The 24,291-nt window shown below is 39.1% G+C and overlaps 1 protein-coding gene across 1 annotated transcript; it reads right to left on the bottom strand.

The window, feature by feature from the left end:
* Window positions 1–6,139: 6,139 nt before the first annotated feature.
* GABPB2 (GA binding protein transcription factor subunit beta 2) lies at window positions 6,140–23,856 on the bottom strand (the record flags this gene model as incomplete). Its single annotated transcript, XM_079698307.1, has 8 exons — window positions 6,140–6,439; window positions 6,566–6,696; window positions 11,023–11,208; window positions 13,335–13,451; window positions 18,843–18,981; window positions 21,135–21,329; window positions 21,870–22,037; window positions 23,749–23,856. The coding sequence occupies 8 exons, from the start codon at window positions 23,854–23,856 to the stop codon at window positions 6,140–6,142; spliced, it is 1,344 nt and encodes a 447-aa protein (XP_079554433.1).
* Between the last annotated feature and the right edge of the window lie 435 nt (window positions 23,857–24,291).

The raw sequence follows: 24,291 nt of genomic DNA, 5'->3' as shown, positions 1-24,291 counted from the left end.
TTTGCTTCTCAAGGCTTTTTGAGTTCCTGCTCTTTTTCTCTCGGCAGAGCAAAGACCATATATACATTTATGAGGTACCTGCCAGATGTACCTTATAGTTAATATGTACACAGTATTGTTTACCAAAAAGCAATTATCTACATGCAGCCTAGTACATGGTAAGTGTTCAATTTCCTAAATATTGACTTTGAGAGCTTACCTGGAGACTCTAATGTTGAACACTGATACTTATATGTCCTTGACTTTGGTATTACCCTCATTTATTTATTTTAAATTTATTAATTTAATTTATTTTTTATTTTTGGCTGTGTTGGGTCTTCGTTGCTGCACGCGGGCTTTCTCTAGTTGCGGCGAGCAGGGGCTACTCTTCTTTGCAGTGCGCGGGTTTCTCATTACAGTGGCTTCTCTTGTTGCGGAGCAGGGACTCTAGGCACGTGGGCTACATTAGTTGTGGTGCGTGGGCTCTAGAGTGCAGGCTCGGTAGTTGTGGCGCACAGGCTTAGTTGCTCCGTGGCATCTTCCCGGACCAGGGCTCGAACCCAGGTCCCCTGCGTTGGCAGGTGGATTCTTAACCACTGCGCCACCAGGGAAGCCCTACCCTCCTTTATCTGAGAAAGGAATCTTTATTGCCAATGGAGCAGCTTTTGAGAACACTATACACTAGACCAAGTAGCCAGCCAAGTGGGTCTGTTCAACCCTGGCTATCAACAGGGATTGCGCCACAACCAGACTGCTATGCATATTTACTTAATAAATATGTGCTGAATTAGACTGAGATAACAAAAAGCACCTTATTAACTAAGAGTAGCTTAGAAGCCAGCAGAGCAAATGCACTATGTCCAAGCCTCCCTGGGCCTGATGTTCTTCCCGTACCCCGCCCCTTATCTTGGCATTGACTTTACTCGCACACAAGGCACAGAATCATTTACTTCAGCTACTATTCTCCTTTCTTAGTTGTTTGCTTTTAGGGAAGGGAGTAGGGGATAAAAGAAGGAAAGAAGATGTAAATTAATAAGTCAGTCAAAAGTTCTCTCCATTCTCACTTCAGTTCTTACCTCAACTTGCTCTGCCTGTTAAGAACACCAGCTGAGGAGTAGCTAGATAAGGAAAAGGTAGAGAGTGTGAATGGGTCAGAAGAGGCACCAAAGAGGGGAAAGAAGATGCCCCCCCCAAAAAAAACCACCCTCCCACTGCTCCACCCTCATTAGCTCAGTAGGACGGGGAAAACTTGCTCTTAAGGATTATCTGTGACCAGGGAGTAGATACAATTTTTGCTCAGGAGATGGAAAAAATTTCAGTGACACCTGAAATGGTAAGACTTTGACATTTTAGTAAGAAACATTTTTTATTTTAAATGATAGTACAAAAATTGTATATATAATATAGATCTGTATAGGTGTACATACACACAAATGCTCACACACACACACACACACACAAACTTGCTCATCAGAATCAAACCCTATTTAATTAAAATCCTAAATAAAAAAGAGAAGTATACTTAAGTTTTCTTAAAACATACTGTACATAAAGCTGTTAGACAACCTGAAAAACTGAAGATGTTTTGAGAAGCTAGGCACCCCACCTACCCTTTCTCTGCTCCCCCCAATACAAATGGCCTTGGCAGAAGGACAGTACACAGGGAAAAGCCAGAGAAGGGAGCTGCTGCTATCATTACTGTTGATAGAGCAAGATGCCTGAGACCAACTAGGAAGCACAGGATATAGAGTATGACCTAGATTAATTCTCAGAAACAAACCACTTAAGAATAAACATAAAATATGTGGTAGGGAAGGAGGGGAACAGAAAGAGGAAAGACAAGGCACATAGATTAGAAATGACCTATTAATTAAATTCTAGTGCCTGGGAAAGACTCAATGAGATAAGAACAATGGGGTCACAGAGGCAGAAGTAGTTAGAGGGGAAAGGGGAGGAGAGAGACAGGGAATCACAATTTCCTGCCATTAACAAGCCAAATTGCTATGTAGTAGTCTGGAGTCTAGGGATATCACCCCACCTCCTAATCTTAAGAGAGGCTTAAAAAAAAAAAAAAAGGCAGCACCAGAGGTTCAAAGCTACTTAATTCGAGTTCACATCCTTCTTGCTCCTGGTCTCTTGTTAAATATATTGTCATAGGAAATAGAGTACTAACTCAGAAGGGGAAAATATCACATAAAGTGGAAATAGATAAGAGCCTAGAGCAGCACATAGGCGGTCTTAATATGTATTCCATTCTAAAGCTCCTTTTCTGGCCATACAGAGATGTCTATATAACAAGTAGAGAATAGGAGGCCATTCTCCAACAAATCTGGACAAAAACCAATTCCCACTCAATATTAAACTTCTGGGAATAGTTCACTATATGCCTCATGTCTTCTAGCTCTGGGGGTCCACAATGTTGTTTGTTAGGAAAGAGCCACAGAAGCTTTCTCAAAATGATCATTCCTTAAAAGGCCGAGATGTCTAAACTGGGAAGCAGATGCATAGAATGTCTGCTCCTTCTGCCATGGAACTTTATCTAGGGTTTCTTTCCTTTTCAGAGGTGTAAGAAATTATACAAATGCCAGTCAAAACAGCTACCATAGGAGCTGAAAGGTTTGCTCTGCGGAAAGGCAGCTCCATCTCTACCCCTGACCCTGCTCTGAATCTTTCAGTTTACCGATGTCATCACACTGTATGCTAAAGAAATCTCTGCAAAGCTAGGTACTAGCTCTCCCTAGGGCCTCACTCCTCAGGTTTCTCATTACTGCTGGTTGAGCATGCCTCAGAAAAAGGGCCAAAGTAATGCTTTTTCTTCCTCAGTGCCTTTACTCAATTGAAAGAAACCCTCTCTAATGTTTTTAATGAAATAAAAATATTTCCAGCTTTTACCAGGTACTTTAGAGTTCAACTTCAAATAAACAAAGAGAAAAGTGGGAAAATTCATATGTGTTTATAAATGTACACAGTATATATGTGCAGCAAAGGGGTGTTAAAAATGCCCTGGTCACAAAATACCTAACTTCAACTGGAGAGCCCTCTGTTAAATTCATGTCTTTTACAGCAATATAAAGAAAGAAAGTCATTTTGCATGCCACAGATTTCTAATATTACTGAGCAGACACAAACATTTTAATAATGCAGTGCTAAGGCTGAAAAAGGGGGAGAGGCAAAGGCAAAAATTATGAAACACAGATCTGACAGAGAAAAATAACATCTTTTAAGGTGCTGAGTTCAATATACAGAAAACCTAAAGCCAAGTTCTCCCATATTTCAATTAAGAGACCTCAACTCTGGCATTACAATTAAGGGATCCCACAGAGGTAGTGATAGGAAGGGAATGTACATTTATACATTTGTAAGTAATTTCCCTGAAGCCAGGAACAAGAACAGAAATGTTAAGATATATTTCTTTCTCCTTTTTAGGGGAAAGCTTAAAACCAAAATGTAAATGTAGGGTCTAATATTCCTATATTAATACTGATATTATTAAAGCATCTTTATTTTAAAGTAGGCAATCATCCTAGGCTTCAGGTTTCTCCTGCTCAAGTAGCATCTTTGAACCACTTGTCTGTTTGATTCTCTGTAATCCAACCTTACCAATAAGCCAGTTGGAATCCCCAAACCCAGAAGATCTAGCAACATTTTTCCAACTTCCATGGCTGATTCAGAAAAATATGCAAAATCATACAATGGTACTGCCATTCATGTCTTTAATATTTAATCTAACTACTTCAAGGGATCCTGACCTACCATTCTCTCTATGGCAATACAATTAGAGATCAAGTCCTATTTCCCTTCTCTGGGATGCTAAAAGGTCTATTCCAAGTAAATAAAAACAAATGCCCTTTTGCCACCCACCCCTTTCTAGACATTACCCTTCTCTCTCTCCCTATCCCAACCCCCCCTTTAACTCCCTATCTCAGAGAGCCCATCATCAAAAATGACTTGGGCTGTATTAGATATTTTACTGGGTGGGAATGATAGGCTCTTACAAAAAAAGAATAATAAGAAACTCTAAACAGTTCCCCCAAACAGTAGGGACTCTGTATGCTCAGAAGGGAGTGATGGATGGAAACTCCCCGCCCTCAAGAAGAAGTTACCTCAGAGACTGAGGTGGTTGGGCCTGCATATTTTCTACACAGAGACTGAGGTGGTTGGGCCTGCATATTTTCTACACAGTTAACCTCCACTCCCTGAACAGGAAAGAATAAAAGAAGGAATTAAAGTCAATGTATGCACCAAGAACACACACAAAACACATCTAAAATAACACTTGGTCCCTCTATAGTTAAGCTAAAGCTTTGAAATGGCACACAATAGCAGCTTATTGTTAGCACCTGATTCACAAAGGGACTCAGAAAAAGGAAAAATATTGCAAACAGAAATAGGACGATTTGACAGCAGATACCACAATTTTACCCTCTCCCTTATCTAGGCTGCTCCACTGCATTTCTCCATCATCCCCAACAGTGCAGACTAATCTCTGATCATCTGGGAAGTGCTTAGTACTTGGTCCATGGAGAAAACCTAGCTACAGTGGCCCGTAGCCAAGATTAATTTCAAAACTGATATTTTTGTCTATAAACTTCTAATAGCCAATTCTGTTTGTTAAATTCGGTTTGGGGAGTTATGTTTTCAGTCTATTTTAAGCCCCAAATGATTCTGCACCTCTGGAAAACTGCAGCAAATTACTTCACTAATCAAGGTAAACAGAACCATGTTAACTGTCACATTTTATTCCAAATTAAAAATGTATGTTTTCCCCATGATTGCTAACTAAGAAAACCATATTCTAAACAGTCTTTCAAATGTTTACTTGGCACAGCTCCCTCTGGTTGCTTTTAATTTACAACAAAGCAAGCAAGCAAGTCCAGGATGATGACCTCTCCATAACCCCTCTCTCTCCATCCGTATTCCCTTTTTTAAAAAAAAACTCCAAGAAATCCCAGCAATGAAACACTTTCAAAAGTATATAGGCAAAGGGAGCATAGTGGGAGAGAAGAGAGTCAGGTGACGAAGCATCTGGTCAGAATCTTTGGTTCCTTACATTACGGCACTGGTAGTTCTCACTCCCTTTGCCAGCACACACTGAGCACCTATAAGGCACAAAAGCTCTGCACAAGGCCCGACCTTAAGGAAACAGAGCAATTTACTCAACCCAAATCAGATGGAGAAAGCTATACAACATCCTCAGCATTCATCTCTCCCCCTGTCTTTTCTTGCATATGAGAGGATACCATGTAAGTTCCACAGAAAGGCACACTTAGAAAACTCAACAAAGTTTTATAAAATTAAAAAGTTGATATTAAAGCTTGATATTACATAAATAAATGGTTGGAAGCAAGCTGTTCTGACAACAGACTACCCTCCTGATTGCAATTTCATAAAATCCAGCCAGAGCAAAGTTGGTATCTCAGGACCAGATTGTTTCCTAACCCCACGAGCCTCTTTCTGGCCACTTTCCAGCATTGTAGAGGCACAGCATGGAGGATTTTGGATTTATATACACTTCTCTCCTTTCCAGTTTTAAAAAATTCTATTTCAGTTTCTTAAACTGGCATCTGAGCTATGGACACACAATGGATGCAAATTTAGTCAGGCAATCACACGTTTCTTTTCAGTGAAATTAACTCAGGATAGTGGGGAGTGCCTGCCTGCTCCTTCGGAAGTGGAATATATTTCTTTCTCTTCCCCAAAGCTTGCATCTAATCCCTCCTCCCAATTAGGTTTCTCCTCTAACAGGTACACATCATAAATCTAAGGCAAAGTTTCAGGTCACTTGATGGTACAACTATAATATTAAAGGCTCTGGGTGTGTCCATATTAGGAATATTATTTTAAAATCTTTTGATAGAAAGTCAGTTATTTAAAAAACAATGAATCTGCAACATCCAGCATTCTTTTACCTCTATGCTTCAAGCAATGATGTGAGCTGAGAAATTTGGTCCTTATTCTTTTGGTCCCTCAGAAGACTTGTTCTCTAAATTTGGCTTTGAATTTTCCAGTTGCATAGAGAGCCTTCCTGAGCCCAAACTCTGTACCCTGCTATAGTTTTCTTCTTTAGGACATTCTTAATTTTTATACAATGTTTGTCCTTTGTATTTTCTTTTAAAAAGAGGAAAAAGATGGACACAGCACAAGCTGTGGCCCTTGAACATTAAGTTGAAACAGTTTCCATGGAAACTCCAGTATGAGGCTCTGTGGTCCCTACTGCCCCGGTCACTTCTGTCTCTCTCTCCTCCATCTCCCCCTCTGTAACTACTACAGCATCTACCTCAGCCACCTCTTCAACCATAGTGAAATCAACTCCATTGGGCTGTTGTCGGGCCATGGCCTCTAGCTTGAGGCGGTACTGTTCTGCCTCCTGCTCTTTCTTTAGGAGCTGGTGTCGGTATTCCTGGGCTCTTCGATTAGCCTCCTGGAGTTGCTGCTGAAGTAGCTCTCTTTCAGTGCCTTCCTGTAAAAGTAAACCACCACAGGTAAGAATTCCTGAGAGTAGACAAAAAAGAAGGGTTTGGGCCTTGAAAGTTCTGGCTTTTGAATCTTTGCCTTCTCTTCTCTCCACCACTGCTAAAAACATTACCTTGCTTTCCTCCACACTGTCTGTCATCTCTTCTATTCTTGGTTTCTTAGTCACTGGCAATTTCTCTGCTTCTTCTGCCTCTTCTTCAATGACAGTCTCCTCTGCAACCTGACCAGCAGGTACAGTTAGAACTATAAGCCAAAGGACACCAATTGGAGGTGATGAATACATAGTAAAACAAAGAGACTTTGCTTACTTTGAATCAGACAATAAACTAAAATCTAGAGCTTCCCTGGTGGTGCAGTGGTTAAGAATCCACCTGCCAATGCAGGGGACATGGGTTCGAGCCCGGTCCAGGAAGATCCCACATGCCGTGGAGCAACTAAGCTCGTGCGCCACAACTACTGAGCCTGCGCTCTAGAGCCTGTGAGCCACAACTACTGAAGCCCATCCACCTAGAGCCCGTGCTCTGCAACAAGAGAAGCCACCGCAATGAGAAACCTGTGCACCGCAACGAAGAGTAACCCCTGCTCACCGCAACTAGAGAAAGCCCGTGCACAGCAACGAAGACCCAACGCAGCCAAAAAAAAAAAAAAAAAATCATCTAAACTAAAATATATTCTCTGATATCTCACTGTTCATATCTCTTTGGATTTTAGAGTCAACAGGCAAGGCATGGCTTTACAGAGAGAAACCAAAAAGATTAGAGGCACTAAGAAGACCTCAGAAAGGAAGGGTGAAGATTTGCAGGTTTGGAAGCCATGCAGTTAAGACCCAACTCTGAGGCTTTTATATAGAAATGTCTGACTGTAGATCAGAAGCTGTGACCACTTAGCTTACAATTCTGCGGGAATAACTTATCTAAAGTAGGTCTGATATCTTAAATAAGAATTTTGAGAAACCTTTCATGAAAGCAGTTTGCCATTAGCTGTGTCTAATTTAACTATTTCTCTTCTCATAGATTAAGTGAGAAAAGGGTCAACACACATATGCACACAACACACATGATGCACTACACACCTATCCGAATGGCTAAAATTTTTAAAAAAATAGTGATAACACCAAACGCTGGCAAGAATGTGGGAAACTGGATTATTCATAAATTGCTGGTGGAAATGTAAAATGGTACAGTCACTGTAGAAAATAGTTTGGCAGTGTTTTACAAAATTAAACATGCATTTACCATATGACCCTGAAATTTTACTTTGGGACATTTACCCCAGAAAACTGAAAACTTATGTTCCCATACAACCTGTACATGATTGATCATAACAGCTTTACTCAGATATAGCCAAAACCTGGAGACAGATCAAGTAGGTAAATGGTTAAACAAACTATGGTACATCCATACCATGGAATACTACTCAGCAATAAAAAGAAATGAACTATTGATACAAACATCAACTTGGATAGACCTTAAGGAAATTATGCTGAGAGAAAAAAGCCAATCTCAAAAGGCTATATACTGTATGATTCCATTTATATAACATTCTTGAAATGACAAAAGTATAAAAATAGAGAACAGATGAGTTAGTTAGTAGTTGCCAGTGTTAGGAATGAGGTGGGAAGGTAAGTGGCTATAACACAAGGAATACAGAGTAGCACAAGGAATCTCGGTGATGGAACTGTTTTGTATCTCAATTTTGGTGGTGCTGATGCATTAAATTGCATAGAACACAAACTCACAAATGAATGCATATAAAACTGGAAAAAATCTCAATAAGGTTGGTGGATTGTACCAATGTCAATTTCCTGTCTGTAATATTGTACTAGAGTTATACAAAATGTTACCATTGGGGGAAACTGGGTGATAGGTATACAAGATCTTTCTGTATTATTTCTTACAACTATACATGAATGAATATATGATTATCTCAAAATAAAAACTTAAAATTATACTTAGGTTTTAGGATGCATTATGAGTTTTGTTTAAAGCAGATTTACCTAGTTATTTGGTTTGGTTGATTTTAAGATTAGCTTGTATTCCTTGAACACTCATAACTGATAGCAGTAGAAAGCAGCTTGGATATCTGCTAAGTGGAAATGGAAATTCTGTCTGGGATTAAAAATTTCTTACAATTAATTCACAAAATTTCAGCTCTCCTTCTTTGGGCCTGGTTAAATGCATCTGTAAAAAGTAGTGTAGTGGATTTCCTTGGTGGCGCAGTGGTTAAGAATCCGCCTGTCAAGTCAGGGGACACGGGTCTGAGCCCTGGTCAGGAACGATCCCACATGCCACGGAGCAACTAAGCCGGTGCACCACAACTACTGAGCCCGTGTGCCTAGAGCCCGTGCTCCGGGCTCAATGAGAAACCCTGCACACTGCAACGAAAAGTAGCCCCCGCTAAGGCTTCCCTGGTGGCACAGTGGTTGAGAGTCTGCCTGCCGATGCAGGGGACACGGGTTCGTGCCCCGGTCCGGGAAGATCCCACGTGCCGTGGAGTGGCTGGGCCCGTAAGCCACGGCCGCTGAGCCTGCACGTCCGGAGCCTGTGCTCCGCAATGGGAGAGGCCACAACAGTGAGAGGCCTGTGTACCGCAAAAAAAAAAAAAAAGTAGCCCCAGTTCTCCACAACTAGAGAAAGCCCGCATGCAGCAACAAAGACCCAACGCAGCCAAAAATAAATAAATAAATAATTAAAAAACCTTTTTTTAAAAGTAGTGTAGTTCATCTAGGCAAAACCTCAAATTTTATTTTTTTCCTTAAAACAACTTTGTTCTCATTTATTTAACTCCATTACAAGCAGAGTCTCTCACTTACTCAATGAGCCCCCCAAAACTTTAAATGATAATCATGTCCACAAAAATATCAGTGGTATATTTTCAAATAAAGCTCCAAGAACTTATGATACCAAAGCCTGAATTATAAAGGTTTAATTTCTACTCTTTCTTCCCATACTGCAAAGATCCATCAATTCAAATAATTTGAAAATTATAAAATCCCCATAATTATTTAGGCCAAGTCAAAATTTTGATGACACAAAAGGTAATTATATCAACCCTCCTTCTTCAACCTTCAGTATTTCTGAGAAATGAAGTTGTCATGATTAGTTTCTTTCTTTTTTTCAAAAAAAATTTACTTATGTATTTTTTGAATATGTAATACATTCACATGGTTCAAAGATTAAAAGCTATAAAAGCATATACATTGAAAAGCTTCCTATCCATCCTAGCTACCCAGGTGCCCTGCCACTAGGGAACCAATGTTATCAATGTTATTTCTGAATGTTCTTCCAGAGATAGTCTTTCCTATCCATCCCTAGCTACCCAGGTGCCCTGCCACAAGGGAACCAATGTTATCAATGTTATTTCTGAATGTTCTTCCAGAGATAGTTTAAGTCTATGAACATATTAGCAAATATACATATATTTCCCTTTTTTAAAAATACAAATGTAGCATACTCTACACACCCCTGCATCTTGCTCTTGTCACTAATGTATTTTGGAGATCAGACCATACTTGTATACAAGAGTCTTCCTCATTGTCTTCTATAGCTGCATAGTATTCCATTGCATGGGTGGGGTGTATCATAATTTATTTATCCAGTTCCTTAATGACTTCTACTTAGGTTCCTTTTTTTTTTGTGGTACACGGGCCTCTCACTGTTGTGGCCTCTCCTGTTGTGGAGCACAGGCTCCGGACACACAGGCTCAGCAGCCATGGCCCACGGGTCCAGCTGCTCCGCGGCATGTGGGATCTTCCCGGACCGGGGCACAAACCCACGTCCCCTGCATCGGCAGGAGGACTCTCAACCACTGTGCCACCAGGGAAGCCCTACTTAGGTTCTTTTTAATCTCTGATGACTACAAATAATGCTGTAATGAATAATTTAGTATATATGTCATTTCTGTGTGTGTGAATATAAATTCCTAGAAAAATAACTTTTTAGGCAAAAGGTATATGCATCTTCAATACTGATATATATTGACAATTTGCTCTTCAGAGGATGCAGTAATTTACACTCTCACCAGTGATTTATAAGACTGCCTGTTTCCCCATACCCTTGACAATATAGTGCTTTAATGGTATCTTGCTGCAGTATTTATTTATTTATATTTCTCTTGCATGAAAGAAGTGGGTTGAACATATTTTCCTATTTTTAAGAACCATCAGTATTTTCTTTTCTGTGAACTACTAGTTGACATTATTTGCTCTTTCTTCTACCAGATTATTGGTTTTACTCACAGATTTTATATATATTAGGAGAATTAGCCTTTGCCAGCCAGCCTGGCTTCTGTTTTTTTCCTTTTTCAGAGCTTCTTTGTCCCATCTGGCATCTGGCTTTCTTCCATTCCCATTACTTGCCCTAATGCCTCTTTTTTTTTTTTTGGCCATACCACATGGCCTGTGGGATCTTAGTTCACCAACCAGGGATCGAACCCACGCCCCCTGCACTGGAAGTGCGGAGTCTTAACCACTGGACCGCCAGGGAAGTCCCCCTAATGCTTCATTTTTAGAGGTGTGTTGAGTGTCTAAAGCATCTTTTAATAAACAATTGTCTAAATGGGATAACTCACCTTGCTGTCCATCTTGCATAGTTACAATAAATGGCTGGCCAATGCCTCCAGTAGGGATTGCAGTTTGGATATTACCCAGAGGGACTCCATCGGTCACTATGGTGATGACCCTCTGGCCTCCACTCCCCACCACTTGCTGGACTGATGAGTCAACAGAATTTCCTTCTATGATTTCCTCTGAATTAGCTACAGATGACAAAACGAAACATAACATTTCAGCTTTAAAAAAAATAGAAGTATAGTAATTTCAGCCCCCTTAAAACTGATAATATCAGGGATAGAAAAACTTGAAAAAAAAAGTTAGAGTCAACAGTTCACAAAAGCAAGCTCCTGTAAACAATGCTAAGTCAGAGGCGAAAAGAAAACAGGGAGGGCTTCCCTGGTGGCGCAGTGGTTAAGAATCCGCCTGCCAATGCAGGGGACATGGGTTCAAGCCCTGGTCCAGGAGGATTCTACATGCCGCGGAGCAACTAAGCCTGTGTGCCACAACTACTGAGCCCACGTGCCACAACTACTGAAGCCCGCACACCTAGAGCCCGTGCTCCGCAGCAAGAGAGGCCACCACAGCGAGAAGCCCGTGCACCCCAACGAAGAGCAGCCCCCGCTCGCCACAACTAGAGAAAGCCCACGTGCAGCAACAAAGACCCAACACAGGCAAAAATAAAAACAAATAAATAAATAAAATGTCTTCATTGACATGTTAGCTTTCACTAAAGATAGGTTCTATGTACAAATACATTTTCAAAATGCTCGTTTAAATATGCTTAAATTTTTGTGTTTGTTTATTTTGTAGGAAGTATCAGAGACCCTAATACACTAATGAGCACTGTGACTCTCTAATATAAAATAAGTAAGTTTCCCAAACATATTTGATCTCGGAACTCTTTTTTCAGAAAGCATCTTGAAAGTCTAAACAACTTTAGAGAGCTTAGAAAAATAACTATAAATTAGAGTAGATCTATTTCTATAAGAAATAAAGGCATTTAATAGTGAATTAACAAAATAATATGTCAAGAAGTCAAAACATAGAAGAAGTCTGATAGACAAAAATAGTAGATGGCTTCTCTCATCTGACAGATCAACAATAACATTAACAGCAATGAGACTATGTGCCAGGTACCTTTCTAAGAGCTTTACATGTATCATGTTGAATAAAGATTTTCAGTTTGGTTAGTCAGTATCCCCAATAACTATTAGGGGAAACAGCTCCTACCACTATGAAATTTCTATATCTTAAAGAGTCACAAGTAGAACTTTGCAATAAGTGGGGTAGGGACTATCGATATGAGACACATTCAGGCAGTTCAGCGGAAATAGAGCATTCACACCTCCTAGAAACAAAGAACAGTTAAATGTTATAGCTTGAAAGGACCCTGACAGGTAATCTAATCCAACCATAATGTCAGAGATGAGGAGACTGAGACCTGGAGAAGTAAATGATTTATCCAACATCAAAGAACAAATCAAAAGAATAACAAGCACAAGTTTAATACATTGCTTTTTCCTCTGCCATGCTGTTCACTCACACACATCTGAGTAGAGATCTTTATGATTGTTGTCAGTTGGAAAAATAGGATTGGAGGAATGTTCTCAGCATCCAAATGTCAATGGCAGAAAGAAATCAACAATCTGCTTTCATTTATGATGGAGCAGACTGCCAGAGGTTTCCAGAAAGATTCCTAAATGACTATTTAGCCCTACCTATGACTATTTGTCCCCTACCTATATGAAGCCTTAAGCCTTTTCCCTGTGGGTCACTAGCTCTGGCTAAGTGACCTGAAACCTTTCTGTTTTAAAATAAGAAGGGCACTATACAGAATGTATCTTCACAAATCCACTGGAGATGCCAAAATAACATCTCCAGTGAAAATAAAAGCAAGCCAACCTGAGGTACAAAGAATATAATAATGAGCAAGGTAGCAGTCCCATGGATTCTGATGCTTTAATACAAGATATTTAGGCTGCTATTTAGAATCATTCTATGATAGCATCAGACAAAGCATAACATAGAGTATTTCCAAAACTCTGCTAATATAAGACTAAACATTTCAATCTGATGCAACTGGAGTCAGGATAAACAAACTTGAAGCTGCAAAACTACAAAGGAATAACTTAAGTCATTCTCTGATATTATTCAGCTGATTGATTATGTCACTTAGCGATTTTTCTTTCTGATGCTCAATGACTCTACATTCCTTTATCCTCGCTGTCTCTAACCATAATTCTTTAACATTTCATGCAAATTAAATCTGCTGGAGATTCAAAAGCAAAAGATGAAATGGTGATTCACCCAGCAGATATCCCTTACCTACCTGTGGCTCTGTGTGAGTTGCAGAGGGGGGCTGATGCCTCAGCAAGAGCTGCAAGGGTGGCCAACACTGAGGTGGTAGAATTTGAGAAGTGTACTGTTGAGGAGGCATGGGGGTCACCTATTTTGGTAAAAAAGGCAAATGAGGTCCAGCGGAGAGAATAAATTCAGATGAACTAAAAATGGCTTATTAAATCAAAACCTCAGCTTTTCACTCTAATGTGCTTAATCTTGCTCTCTAATACAAACTTACAAAAACCAATTATCATGGTGTTAAAACTCTTTTAAGGTTTAAAGTCTTCCCTTTAAAGTGGATTAAGGTAATATGCTTGGTGTAAGGCCACACTACATTCCCTTCATTTGATCATTCTCTTGGCATTGCCAATGCTGAGCATCAGTAGCTAACAGACCAAGAGTGCCACCCACTCCCTAGGCTGGCTATGCAGAGCTCTCCTTGGCAGCAGGCAGTAAGGGTACAAAGCATGCCTCACCCCAAACTAAGCAGTGTTGAGGGAATAGGCCCCTCCTGGGCTTTACTCAACCATGCTACTTCTATTCATCAGCTAGAGAGGTGAGAAGACTAGGATTGACCTCAAGTGCAAGAACATTAAAAACCTGAAGTTTCACATATTGAATGTCAAAGGCTAAACAATTACCCACTTTACCTACTTTAGTTATGTCATGGTGTGCTTTTCAAAAACAATTTGTTCATAACCTTTTTCTCTTGTATCTGTGTGATATCCTTACAGCTAAGTTCCAAGAGGGAAGTGCATTAGATTTGGCAATAGGCACTCCTAACTTTATGAACTGGAAGTATTACTCAACGATTTTTCATAAATCAAACTTTTATAACATGAATTTCATTTCCCTATGTCTTTCACTATAATTTCAGAGATACTTATTGTACCAGTTGTGAATTAGTTGCTTCTTGGCTGCAAATCCACCCTTCTTTGCCATATCTTGTGATACTGAAGCTGGACCCCATAAATATTTCTTGTCATCTGACATGAGATTAAGTTTTGTCATACAAAAGTAGTGGCTGCTCCCCATACTGGCTATTCCTGAGTTCTCTCCTCATAGTAGTTACTCCATTGTTACTAAAGAGTGTTTATAAATTAAGTTTATAAGCTTATAAATTATATACTTATTATATATATATATTTTATTATATATGTATAATAAAATAGATATATTTATTTTATATGTATAATAAAATTACGTATAATAAAGCTACACCATATGTAGCTTTGTCACCTGACTGAAATGTGACTGATACACTTCTTTTTTTTTTTTTTTTTTTTTTGTGGTACGCGGGCCTCACTGTTGTGGCCTCTTCCGTTGTGGAGCACAGGCTCCGGACACGCAGGCTCAGCGGCCATGGCTCATGGGCCCAGCTGCTCCGCGGCATGTGGGATCCTCCCGGACCGGGGCACGAACCTGTGTCCCCTGCAACTGCAGGCGGACTCTCAACCACTGCGCCACCAGAGAAGCCCTATTTTCTTTTTAAATGCGCTCTTTTTTTTTTCTTAGTTTCATTTCATTTATTTTATTTTTGGCTGCATTGGGTCTTCATTGCTGCACACGGGCTTTCTCTAGTTGTGGCAAATGGGGGTTACGCTTTGTTGCGGTGCACAGGCTTCTCATTGTGGTGGCTTCTCTTGATGCGGAGCATGGGCTCTAGGTGTGCAGGCTTCAGTAGTTGTGACACACGGGCTCAGTAGTTGTGGCTCGAGGCCTCTAGAGCGCAGGCTCAGTAGTTGTGGCTCATGGGCTTAGGTGCTCGGCAGCATGTGGGATCTTCCTGGATCAGGGCTTGAACCCATGTCCCCTGCATTGGCAGGCGGATACCTAACAACTGCACCACCAGGGAAACCCTAAATGTACTCTTAAGTTCTCCCACTACTATGCTTTAAAAAAGTCAATTATCTGTAAAATACTTTAAAAAACCTTAAAGTCCTTTTCTGATATGATTAATCTAGTTAGTTTAACTGGTTTATAAATTTAAATTTCAGAAGATTTTTCCATAAAAAGGTGGATTACTTGTATAATACACATAGCTGCAAACTATTTTAATCAAAGCTTTTGGGTGATGACTGTGGGAGTGAAGATAAGGGTAGAGATAGTAATAATATCCTTATTTTAATTTCTCATAAAATACTCAGGGAACCAAATGGTCTGAGTAGAACACAGTGCTTGACCTCTAGAAAGGAGCCTGTGTCTATCTAATGACTTCAGTAAGAGCAAGATTCAGCTATAGCCTATACCCTAATTTTCCTGCTTAGTTCATGTTTTTCTTATCACTCAGACTATCGTACCAAGTGCTGACATAAAACTCACAGATGAAACAAACAAGGAACAAGCAATTTTTAGATATATGCCTCATGGAGGTTGGAATATATGTGACAGTAAGTCACTAACAATAAAAAAAAGACTTATTATTTTACCACAGTTAAAACACACACATACACACACAGACACACACACAAGCAAGGCTGTTATAATTAAAGTTCTAGGACAAACATCAGGTAGGCCACCAAGCTAAAGGTAGAACTGGGTAGAACTGCTTCATGAGAAAGACATTATATACTTCTTAGCATAAAATGATTCCAACCTAAGGGTGCTCTCCCTTTGATTCAAACATAATGACTCACCCAACTTCCCCTCAATAGCAAAATGAAGAACATATGTGAAAAATTAGGTTTAGTATTCTGACATATACAGTTGAAACTGAAGAGATGATGCAAATTACCTTAGACTTATCCCAGGGAGTTCTAGGAAAATAAAGTACTTTATTGTTAAATAATGTTAATTCCTTTGTTCTCTTTAATATAAGACCCCCACATCAAATAAAGTGAAATGTGCATGGTTGCTGTTGTTTTTGGAAGGGAAATGGCATTGTTAGTGACAACTTTTTACCTATTCAGAATGTAGCTTATATAAATAAATAAGCTCTTCAGACCAGGATTTAGGGTAGTGTGCTATGGTCAGCTAGGCAACCTCAGCAAACTAGATCCAGAAAAATTAAGTAACTTGCCCAGGGTCATGCAGCTAGTAAATGTCATAGCCCAGATTAGAACCTAATTATTAGATTCCAAAGCCTGTACCCTTTATGAACCAATATAAGGCAATTTATATTTGACTTTGGAGTGCATCTTATGATTCTACAGAAACAGGAAATTCATCTTCATAACTTTGTTTTGCTCTGATTAATGTTTAAATTAGTCTGCTTTCCCTAATCACTGCAGTTTGATGGTGGCACTGATGACTGACATCTTTAGTCACAAATGGAAAATTGAAAGCAAACTTTATAACCTGAATTTTGTTTCTAACCACCAAGGACTTCCCTGGCGGTCCAGTGGTTAAGACTCCAGGCTTCCAATGTGGGGGCATGGGTTCAATCCCTGGTAGGGGAACTAAGATCCCACATGGTGTGGGGCGCAGCAAAAAAAAAAAAAAAAATCCACCAAAATGATAATCCTATGATACTTTCTGTTAATTCTCTCTCTCTTTTTTTTTAAGGTCTTTTCAGTTAACTCTTAAAAATATTACTGGATGACGGGAAACAAGAGGCCTGCCCCACCATTCAGGAAAAGAAAATCCTTTAACCCAGCTCAATAACACAACCTGAATTTGTCTTATAACTTTTCTCCTTTCTTTTATCTGCACTGATTAAACATCAGATAGGCCAGTCCCCTAAAGGGGAAGAGCTAGGTAGAACTGCTTCATGAGTAAGATGACACTGGAGAGATCAGCTCTAATTATGTGACAGTTTAGCAATTTCAATTTGCCATTGTCAACATACAGAAGAGAGAAAGAAGAGTAGGTTTGCCAAAAGCAACACGACAAACGTGATATAGGTCCATGGGAATCAAGGCTAAGAATCTCTATCCTGAATGTCTTCAACTTTGCTTATCATTCCAGATAAGAATCTGGAGAATTTCAGTAGTTAGACTAAAGACTTAACTCTAGCTCTTTTTATTCAATACGTGTTTGTGAACATATAACTTTATTGGTTTCTAAAAACTTTTGGATTAAAAAAGCACTTGTTCTAATCAGTGTGGCCTGAACCACAACAAATCCTAATGGCTGTGAATATTCTGATTACAGTGATTTTAAACAACAGTTGATAGTTTATAAAATGAAGGTCACTACTGCCCCCTTGTGGGCAAGATGGACTCAACCTTCACTGAGAAGTTATATTTCCACTTAACATTAGCTATTATTGAAGCCCTGCTATAAAATGGGTACTGAAATACAAAATCTCAGTCTCACAACAACCTCATGAAGTAGATTATTATATCCCAATTTTATATATGAGTACAGAAGGCTTAGAGAAGTAATTTTTCCAAGGTCAAGCATCTTAGTCAAGTAATAAATCAGTATTTGAAAGCAGTTCTGAATGCAAAATTCTATGTATAGTGTGTGTTCTTTCTATTTTACAATGCCTCTCAATAATAATACCTCGGGCTTCCCTGGTGGCGCAGTGGTTGAGAGTCTGCCTACCGATGCAGGGGACACGGGTTCGTGCCCCAGTCTGGGAAGATCCCACATGCCGTGGAGCGGCTGGGCCCGTGAGCCATGGCCGCTGAGCTTGCGCGTCCGGAGCCTGTGCTCCTCAATGGGAGAGGCCGCAACAGTGAGAGGCCCGCATACCGCAAAAAAAAAACCCAAAAAACAAAACAAAACAAAAAAATAATAATACCTCATTCAAGATCTTCCTTTGATATTTTACAAACTTAACTGTGAATACAGTTGCGTATTTTTAAATGAAAGTCAGAAACAGAAAAAGAAACCAAGAGTCAGTAGGAAAATTTATTTAAATGAGGACACAAGTTCCTTCATTGTAAAACAAGTATTTATAAGATGTTGAAAATAAACTCAATTTGCTCCTTTTTATTTTTATTTTTAAAAAATTTTTATTAGAGTATAGTTGATTTATAATGTGTTAGTTTCTGCTGTACAGCAAAGTGGATTTGCTCCTTTTTATATAGATATTATTGTTAAAAACATACAAGTCTCAAAAGATCAACACCAAGTGCTTTTCTTTGCTATTTTGTTGTTATATATGTTCTCAAGAACAAATCAAGACTCCTACACTTTAGTCAAATAATCACATGTACCTCTTATATATCAGCATTCCAACAACCATTTATGTTTATTCTGCTTTGTTACTGCCTTAGACTATAAATATTTAACTATTTTCCTTAGCAGTACCATATTAAAGCACCCGTATATTTTCATTTAGGGGTCAGACATAATCCTTCAACAGATTAATCTGTAGAATATTTTACTTTTAACACAGTAAACACTTATGTACAATCCCAATGTATGATTTTCCCTTCCCCTAGAAAGAATAAGTGCATTAGCTTTTAAATCTATTATAAATCTTCCATTTGAGGAATATTTTAATAAAGGAGTGGGTATCAGACAGGGTACCTATTTATCTCATAAGAAAACCTGTAATTCTGTTCATTTTAAGTCTAAAATAAATGTCACATTATCAGAACATTACCTGAGGTTGTTTTGGTGCTGGCTGAAGAAACAAGGCTTGCGAGGTTGACAACTTCTCCTGATGTGAAGATGAATGGGGTACCCATAGTCACAGGGTTGGCTCTCTCAGGATTAGCATTCACCTGATTCTGCATTGCTTCCTATAAAACAATGCAAGATATTTCAAAGTCAGAACACTTACTAACCAGCCTTAGTAATACAGTTACTGAACAGCCCCCCCACAATGCTCTGTCAAGCAGAACTAGTTCCGGCGCACAATGTCCCAGGGACCTCACAGTTCTCATTAAGACGACTGTTTTTTCTCAAACCAGGGCAACAGAGACGTTAGATTGCTTTCCCGAGCTTATCTCTACTTTAGAAAAAAAAAAAAAAGGCATTATTATTTGCAAAAACTTCTAGACAATTCACTTAACCTCTCTGGATATTGGTTTTTAATTTGAAAAATAAAGGGGGTGGCCTAAAAAGTAATTTCCAGCACTAATATTCTATGATCAATTATGTACAAGACAATGTGCTAGCTGGAGATCCCTGCAGAGAATCTACAGAGAACAATATTCTCCAGAGTTTTGTCCAACTACTTATTCCATTCTGCCATTGAAGAAATCCCTAAGAGAATATATAACAAGCAAATAAATGAGTGCCGGATTTTAAAGTCTAGTTCCATATGCTGCACTTCTGCTTCTAGAGATATCTGCACAATTTTGGTATAAAGATGCTTATCTTTATTTTATTTTTTTACTTTCATAAGCAGTTTTCTACAAACATGATCACTACTAAAAAAGGTCAAATTATAAAAGGGCTCTAAACAAGGAATTGAAAGTTGAAGAGAATAACCAGTCTATAGGGAACCATATGTCAGAAAAAACAAACCAACCAACCACTGATAATACAGTAGAAATGGCTATTTTTTACGTATAATTATCCCCTTGCTAAGAGCTTCAGTTGAAATGGATTATCCATTCTCTGATTACTGTAAAATTCCTTCTTGAATCTGCCCCTCTACCCTCCATTATCACTTCCTTAATTCAAGCTTTCATTGGCTCTTGCCTGGCCTAATGAAGGTCTTCAGCAGTAAGTGTCTTCTCTCTCAAGTCTGTACCACGCTCCAAACAATCATCATTTAAAAAAATCTTATCATATCAATTCTCTACTTAAAAGCTTCTATTGGATACCCCTTGCCCACAAAATAGTCCATACTCTTTTTTTTTTTTTTTTTTTTTTTTTTTGCGGTACGCGGGCCTCTCACTGTTGTGGCCTCTCCCGTTGCAGAGCACAGGCTACAGATGTGCAGGCTCAGCGGCCATGGCTCACGGGCCTAGCCGCTCCACGGCATGTGGGATCTTCCCGGACCGGGGAACGAACCCATGTCCCCTGCATCGGCAGGCAGACTCTCAACCACTGCGTCACCAGGGAAGCCCAACAGTATATACTCTTTTGCATGCCATCTAACAACCCTATGTTCAGAACTCAGCTTCTCAAACCTTAGCCCCTGCCACTCCCAAACTCTGCTTCTCTTGCCCAATCTCTGGTCACAGAACTACTCTTTCCTGAATATTCCATGTCTTTTCCCACCTCTGTGTCTTGGCTTTTTCTAGCCTAGAATATCATCTTCTCACATCTCTGCCTACTACTCCTTCAAAACTCAGTTCAGAGTCTACATATACTTTAATCCTTGCCTTAAGTATTATCAATACTCCCTCCTGTAATACTTACTAGGTATCTGTTTACCACCATAGTATTGTAATGCTTTATATCTTGTCTTTACCTTCATAATACTGTAAAAACTCCAAGGACAGGGCTATGTCCTATTAATCTTTAATTAATCCTGTTATTTCCTGATATACCAGTGCTGGCTTAGGAAATCAATGGATGATATAATCACAGCTGATTTTTAATTCTGAGATGGCTTCCTTATGACTCAATATGCTTTAGAGCTATGTACTATCTCACAAGAGCTGATGTATATTCATAAAACATAAAGAGGTTTTTAATATTATCCCAAGTCAAGTTTAATTAGAAAGGGAAAGTTTCATGGAGAAAAAACATTCTAAAGCCAAATAAAAACTTATTTTTGTCCTGGCCACAACATTGTTCTTCAATCACCATGAATAATTCAGGGCTTTATAGAATATTATTTATTTTTTTAAAGATACTAATGACACTGAGTCACAAGATTGAGACATAATGGAAGTACTACTTTGATAAGATAGAGAAAATTCAGTTTTGATTCAGCTCCTACAAAAAATCCTTAACTTCAACTGAAGTATACTGTGGTGTATAAAAAGAACAGGACCTGAAGGATGACCAGAATCTCAGCATTGTTCTTCTCCAGGGCTATGTCAAAGGCAGATTTATCAAACTTGCTGAAAGCATGGACATCAGCTCCATATTTGATAAGTAGCTCTACAACATCTCGATGGTGGTGCTCTGTGGCCCAGTGCAAAGCTGTCATCTTCAGCATGTCCTTGGCATTCACATCTGCACCATTCTGTCATAGAAAAGTAATTTTTTTCAAAGAGACACTGGTTACAGTAGCACAGGTACAATATCCCATCACCATATACAGAGGATTTCCATAGAGATTACACATATTCAAATTTAGAAATGTTTAAGAAATATCAAAGGGAAAAACATGTCTCCTGAATGCTGATAGACACAATGCCTTAAATGAGAGGACCTTTTAAGGACATAGTTGGAAATTATAACAGATGGGAGAGGAAGGGGAAAAGAACAGATTTTTGTTGCATTTATTAACAGAGAGCTGAGTGCCTGAAAAAATAGGCATAAGACCAGAGAACACCTGCAGAAGAAAAATGAAGAAAGATCAAGAAAGTCTGTTTAGCCTTTAAAAACTTAGAAAATAAAATCCTCATAGCCATGATGACTCTTGAAAGAGATGCAATTCAATGCTATAAACTGTCCTAAACTTAATCTTTCCCAACCTAGTTTCCTACCACCTGTTTAAGTAAAAAAACAGGGAGGTATTTGTCTTTTTTACAATATAGACCCCTCACTCTTCTTGCTTTACCCTAACAAGTAGTTCCACGATGTGTGCATGTCCATCAGCTGCAGCCATGTGCAAGGGGGTCCTGTCCACTTTGGTCCGGGCATCCCTGCTAACGCCTGCTCGAAGGAGCACTTCTGCTGTGGAATAATGACCATACTGGGCTGCAAGGTGGAGGGGTGATGTTCCAAGCTGTGGGAAAATAATACTCATTTAATATCAACTGTGTGCAGAGTCCTAAATCATTACTGGAGGGATACAAATGAACAACAGGTGACGCCTAGGTTCCTGCCCTTGGAGAGAGAATCTGGCTGGATAGATAAGCTGAAGAAATTATTTCATTAAAATTAATAAACTAATGGACAAATAAATATACAACCAATTAAAGAAGCGCTAAGTATAATGGATTTAAGTCAGGTGGACTTACCAGGTAAAATTCCATAAAGGGTATGATTTTAAATAGGGCTTAGAAGAAGGTTAAAAAAAAATGGAAAGAAAAGAGCATTCTGAGTCAGGGATAAAGGGAAGGGATAGGCAAGTTCAAAACAATTCTAGGAAAAGGGCAGAGACTAGAAAGTTACATTTGAAATTTAGGGTACAAATTTAATTGGTTGAAATAGAAGTTTGTTACCACAGTAAAGCAAAGCAAAAGGACTGATGAGATGAAGTGCCCCCCGCACCCCCCCACAGAAAAATATAGCAATGATGTGTCAATAGCAATAAGCAAGTCTGTATCATCTCAAAGTAAGTCTTGTTACTAATCACAGTTATCTATCAGCATCCATTTTGGCCAGAGATCTATTCCTTTCTCATGTTATGCTCTCTATTTTAAAACCTATTTCGTTTATTCTTTGCTTTTCATATATTCACTCTCTTTACCTGATTGGATTTAATTCACATTGCTCTTTTCAGGTCTATTTATAGAAATGCTAATCTCATGGGTTTCCTTTCTTCCTTTTTGTGAAGTGCTAAGAAACTGCTGGCCTCTAAAGTTATGAATTGATCACCCCAGAATAGAGGACAGTGCTTATCGAATTGTTAAAATTAGGCAGTGCTTACAAAATCTATGAATACTAAGCAAGCCCATGTTATAACCGGGACCTGGATCTTCTGACACTCTGCTCTCCAAGTTGACTGTCTGAACTCATGAAATTACACCTTCCTCTTTAATGTTTTTTAACAGTGGTAAAGGAAACAAAATGGCTAGACTATTCCTTATTAATGAGGACATATTAGAGGAAAGGAAACAAGGAGTTTCATTAGTTTAGAAATGCACTCAGTATACTGATTTTGTTTAATTTCTAGCTAATTACAGCCCATAACCCAAGGACACTCCAGGGATAAGTAAACCTTTAGAAAATACTCTAAAAAAACATTATAGGGCTTCCCTGGTGGTGCAGTGGTTAAGAATCCGCCTGCCAATGTAGGGGACACAGGTTCGATCCCTGGTCCGGGAAGATCCCACATGCCGCGGAGCAACTAAGCCCGTGGGCCACAACTACTAGAGCCTACGCAACTAGAGTCCATGCTCCGCAACAAGAGAAGCAACCGCAATAAGAAGCCTGCATACCACAACGAAGGGTAGCCCCTGCTCTCTGCAACTAGAGAAAGACCGCAAGCAGCAACAAAGACCCAATGCAGCCAAAAAAAAAAAATAAATAAATTATAGAAAATCACAAGTATATAATATCTTACAATTACCACCCATATATCCACAGGAGATTCTTTCAATTTGGAAGACTAAAAGAAAAGGAAAACCACATGTTCAGATGAGGCAACGAAAATGAAATGCTTGTAAGGAGACTGAGGCAGAAAAAGAATGAAGAAAAATCAATACAGACTGTTTAGCCTTTAAGAAAAAGGTTGGTAACAGCACACGCTGGGAATAATTAAGAGAGCTTACCCAGTCTGTGGTGAATGGGGCACCATTTGCCATCAATGTTCTTACTTCATCATCTTGGCCTTTTCTTGCTGCTTCTAGCAACCTCTTCCCCAAGTCCACCAAAGACATCTTTATGCATAGGAACACAAATTTTGGGGAAGCTGTCACTCAAACACAAGGAAAGCTGCCTGTAAAATGTTTTTAGAAGACGTCTTGTATGCATGTTTTTAGCAGACCTCTTATATATATGTAAGATACTTCTCAAGTGGACTATCTGATAAGGCACTTCTTTTCCACTTCATCTAACACAAACAGTCGGATATTTGGGAAGTTTCTGGCCCTAAACCATAGTTCCCTCACTTTCAATCTCCAGAAAAATACTTTGGAAATATGTGAAACACATTACTGCCTTTCTAGCTTAAGGAATCAATAAAACAGCATTTCACCCCTTTGAAACAACCATGGGTAGCAATAGTATGTTACAACAAAAAATGAATAGATAAACCAAGGATATTGAGACTCAGGTACATGGCAGACACTTTTTCAAAAATGAACAGAGACGTC

The sequence above is a fragment of the Hyperoodon ampullatus genome, assembly GCF_949752795.1.
Source record: "Hyperoodon ampullatus genome assembly, chromosome: 2".
Taxonomy (NCBI): domain Eukaryota; kingdom Metazoa; phylum Chordata; class Mammalia; order Artiodactyla; family Ziphiidae; genus Hyperoodon; species Hyperoodon ampullatus.
This window is presented reverse-complemented; position numbering and strand designations above follow the sequence as displayed.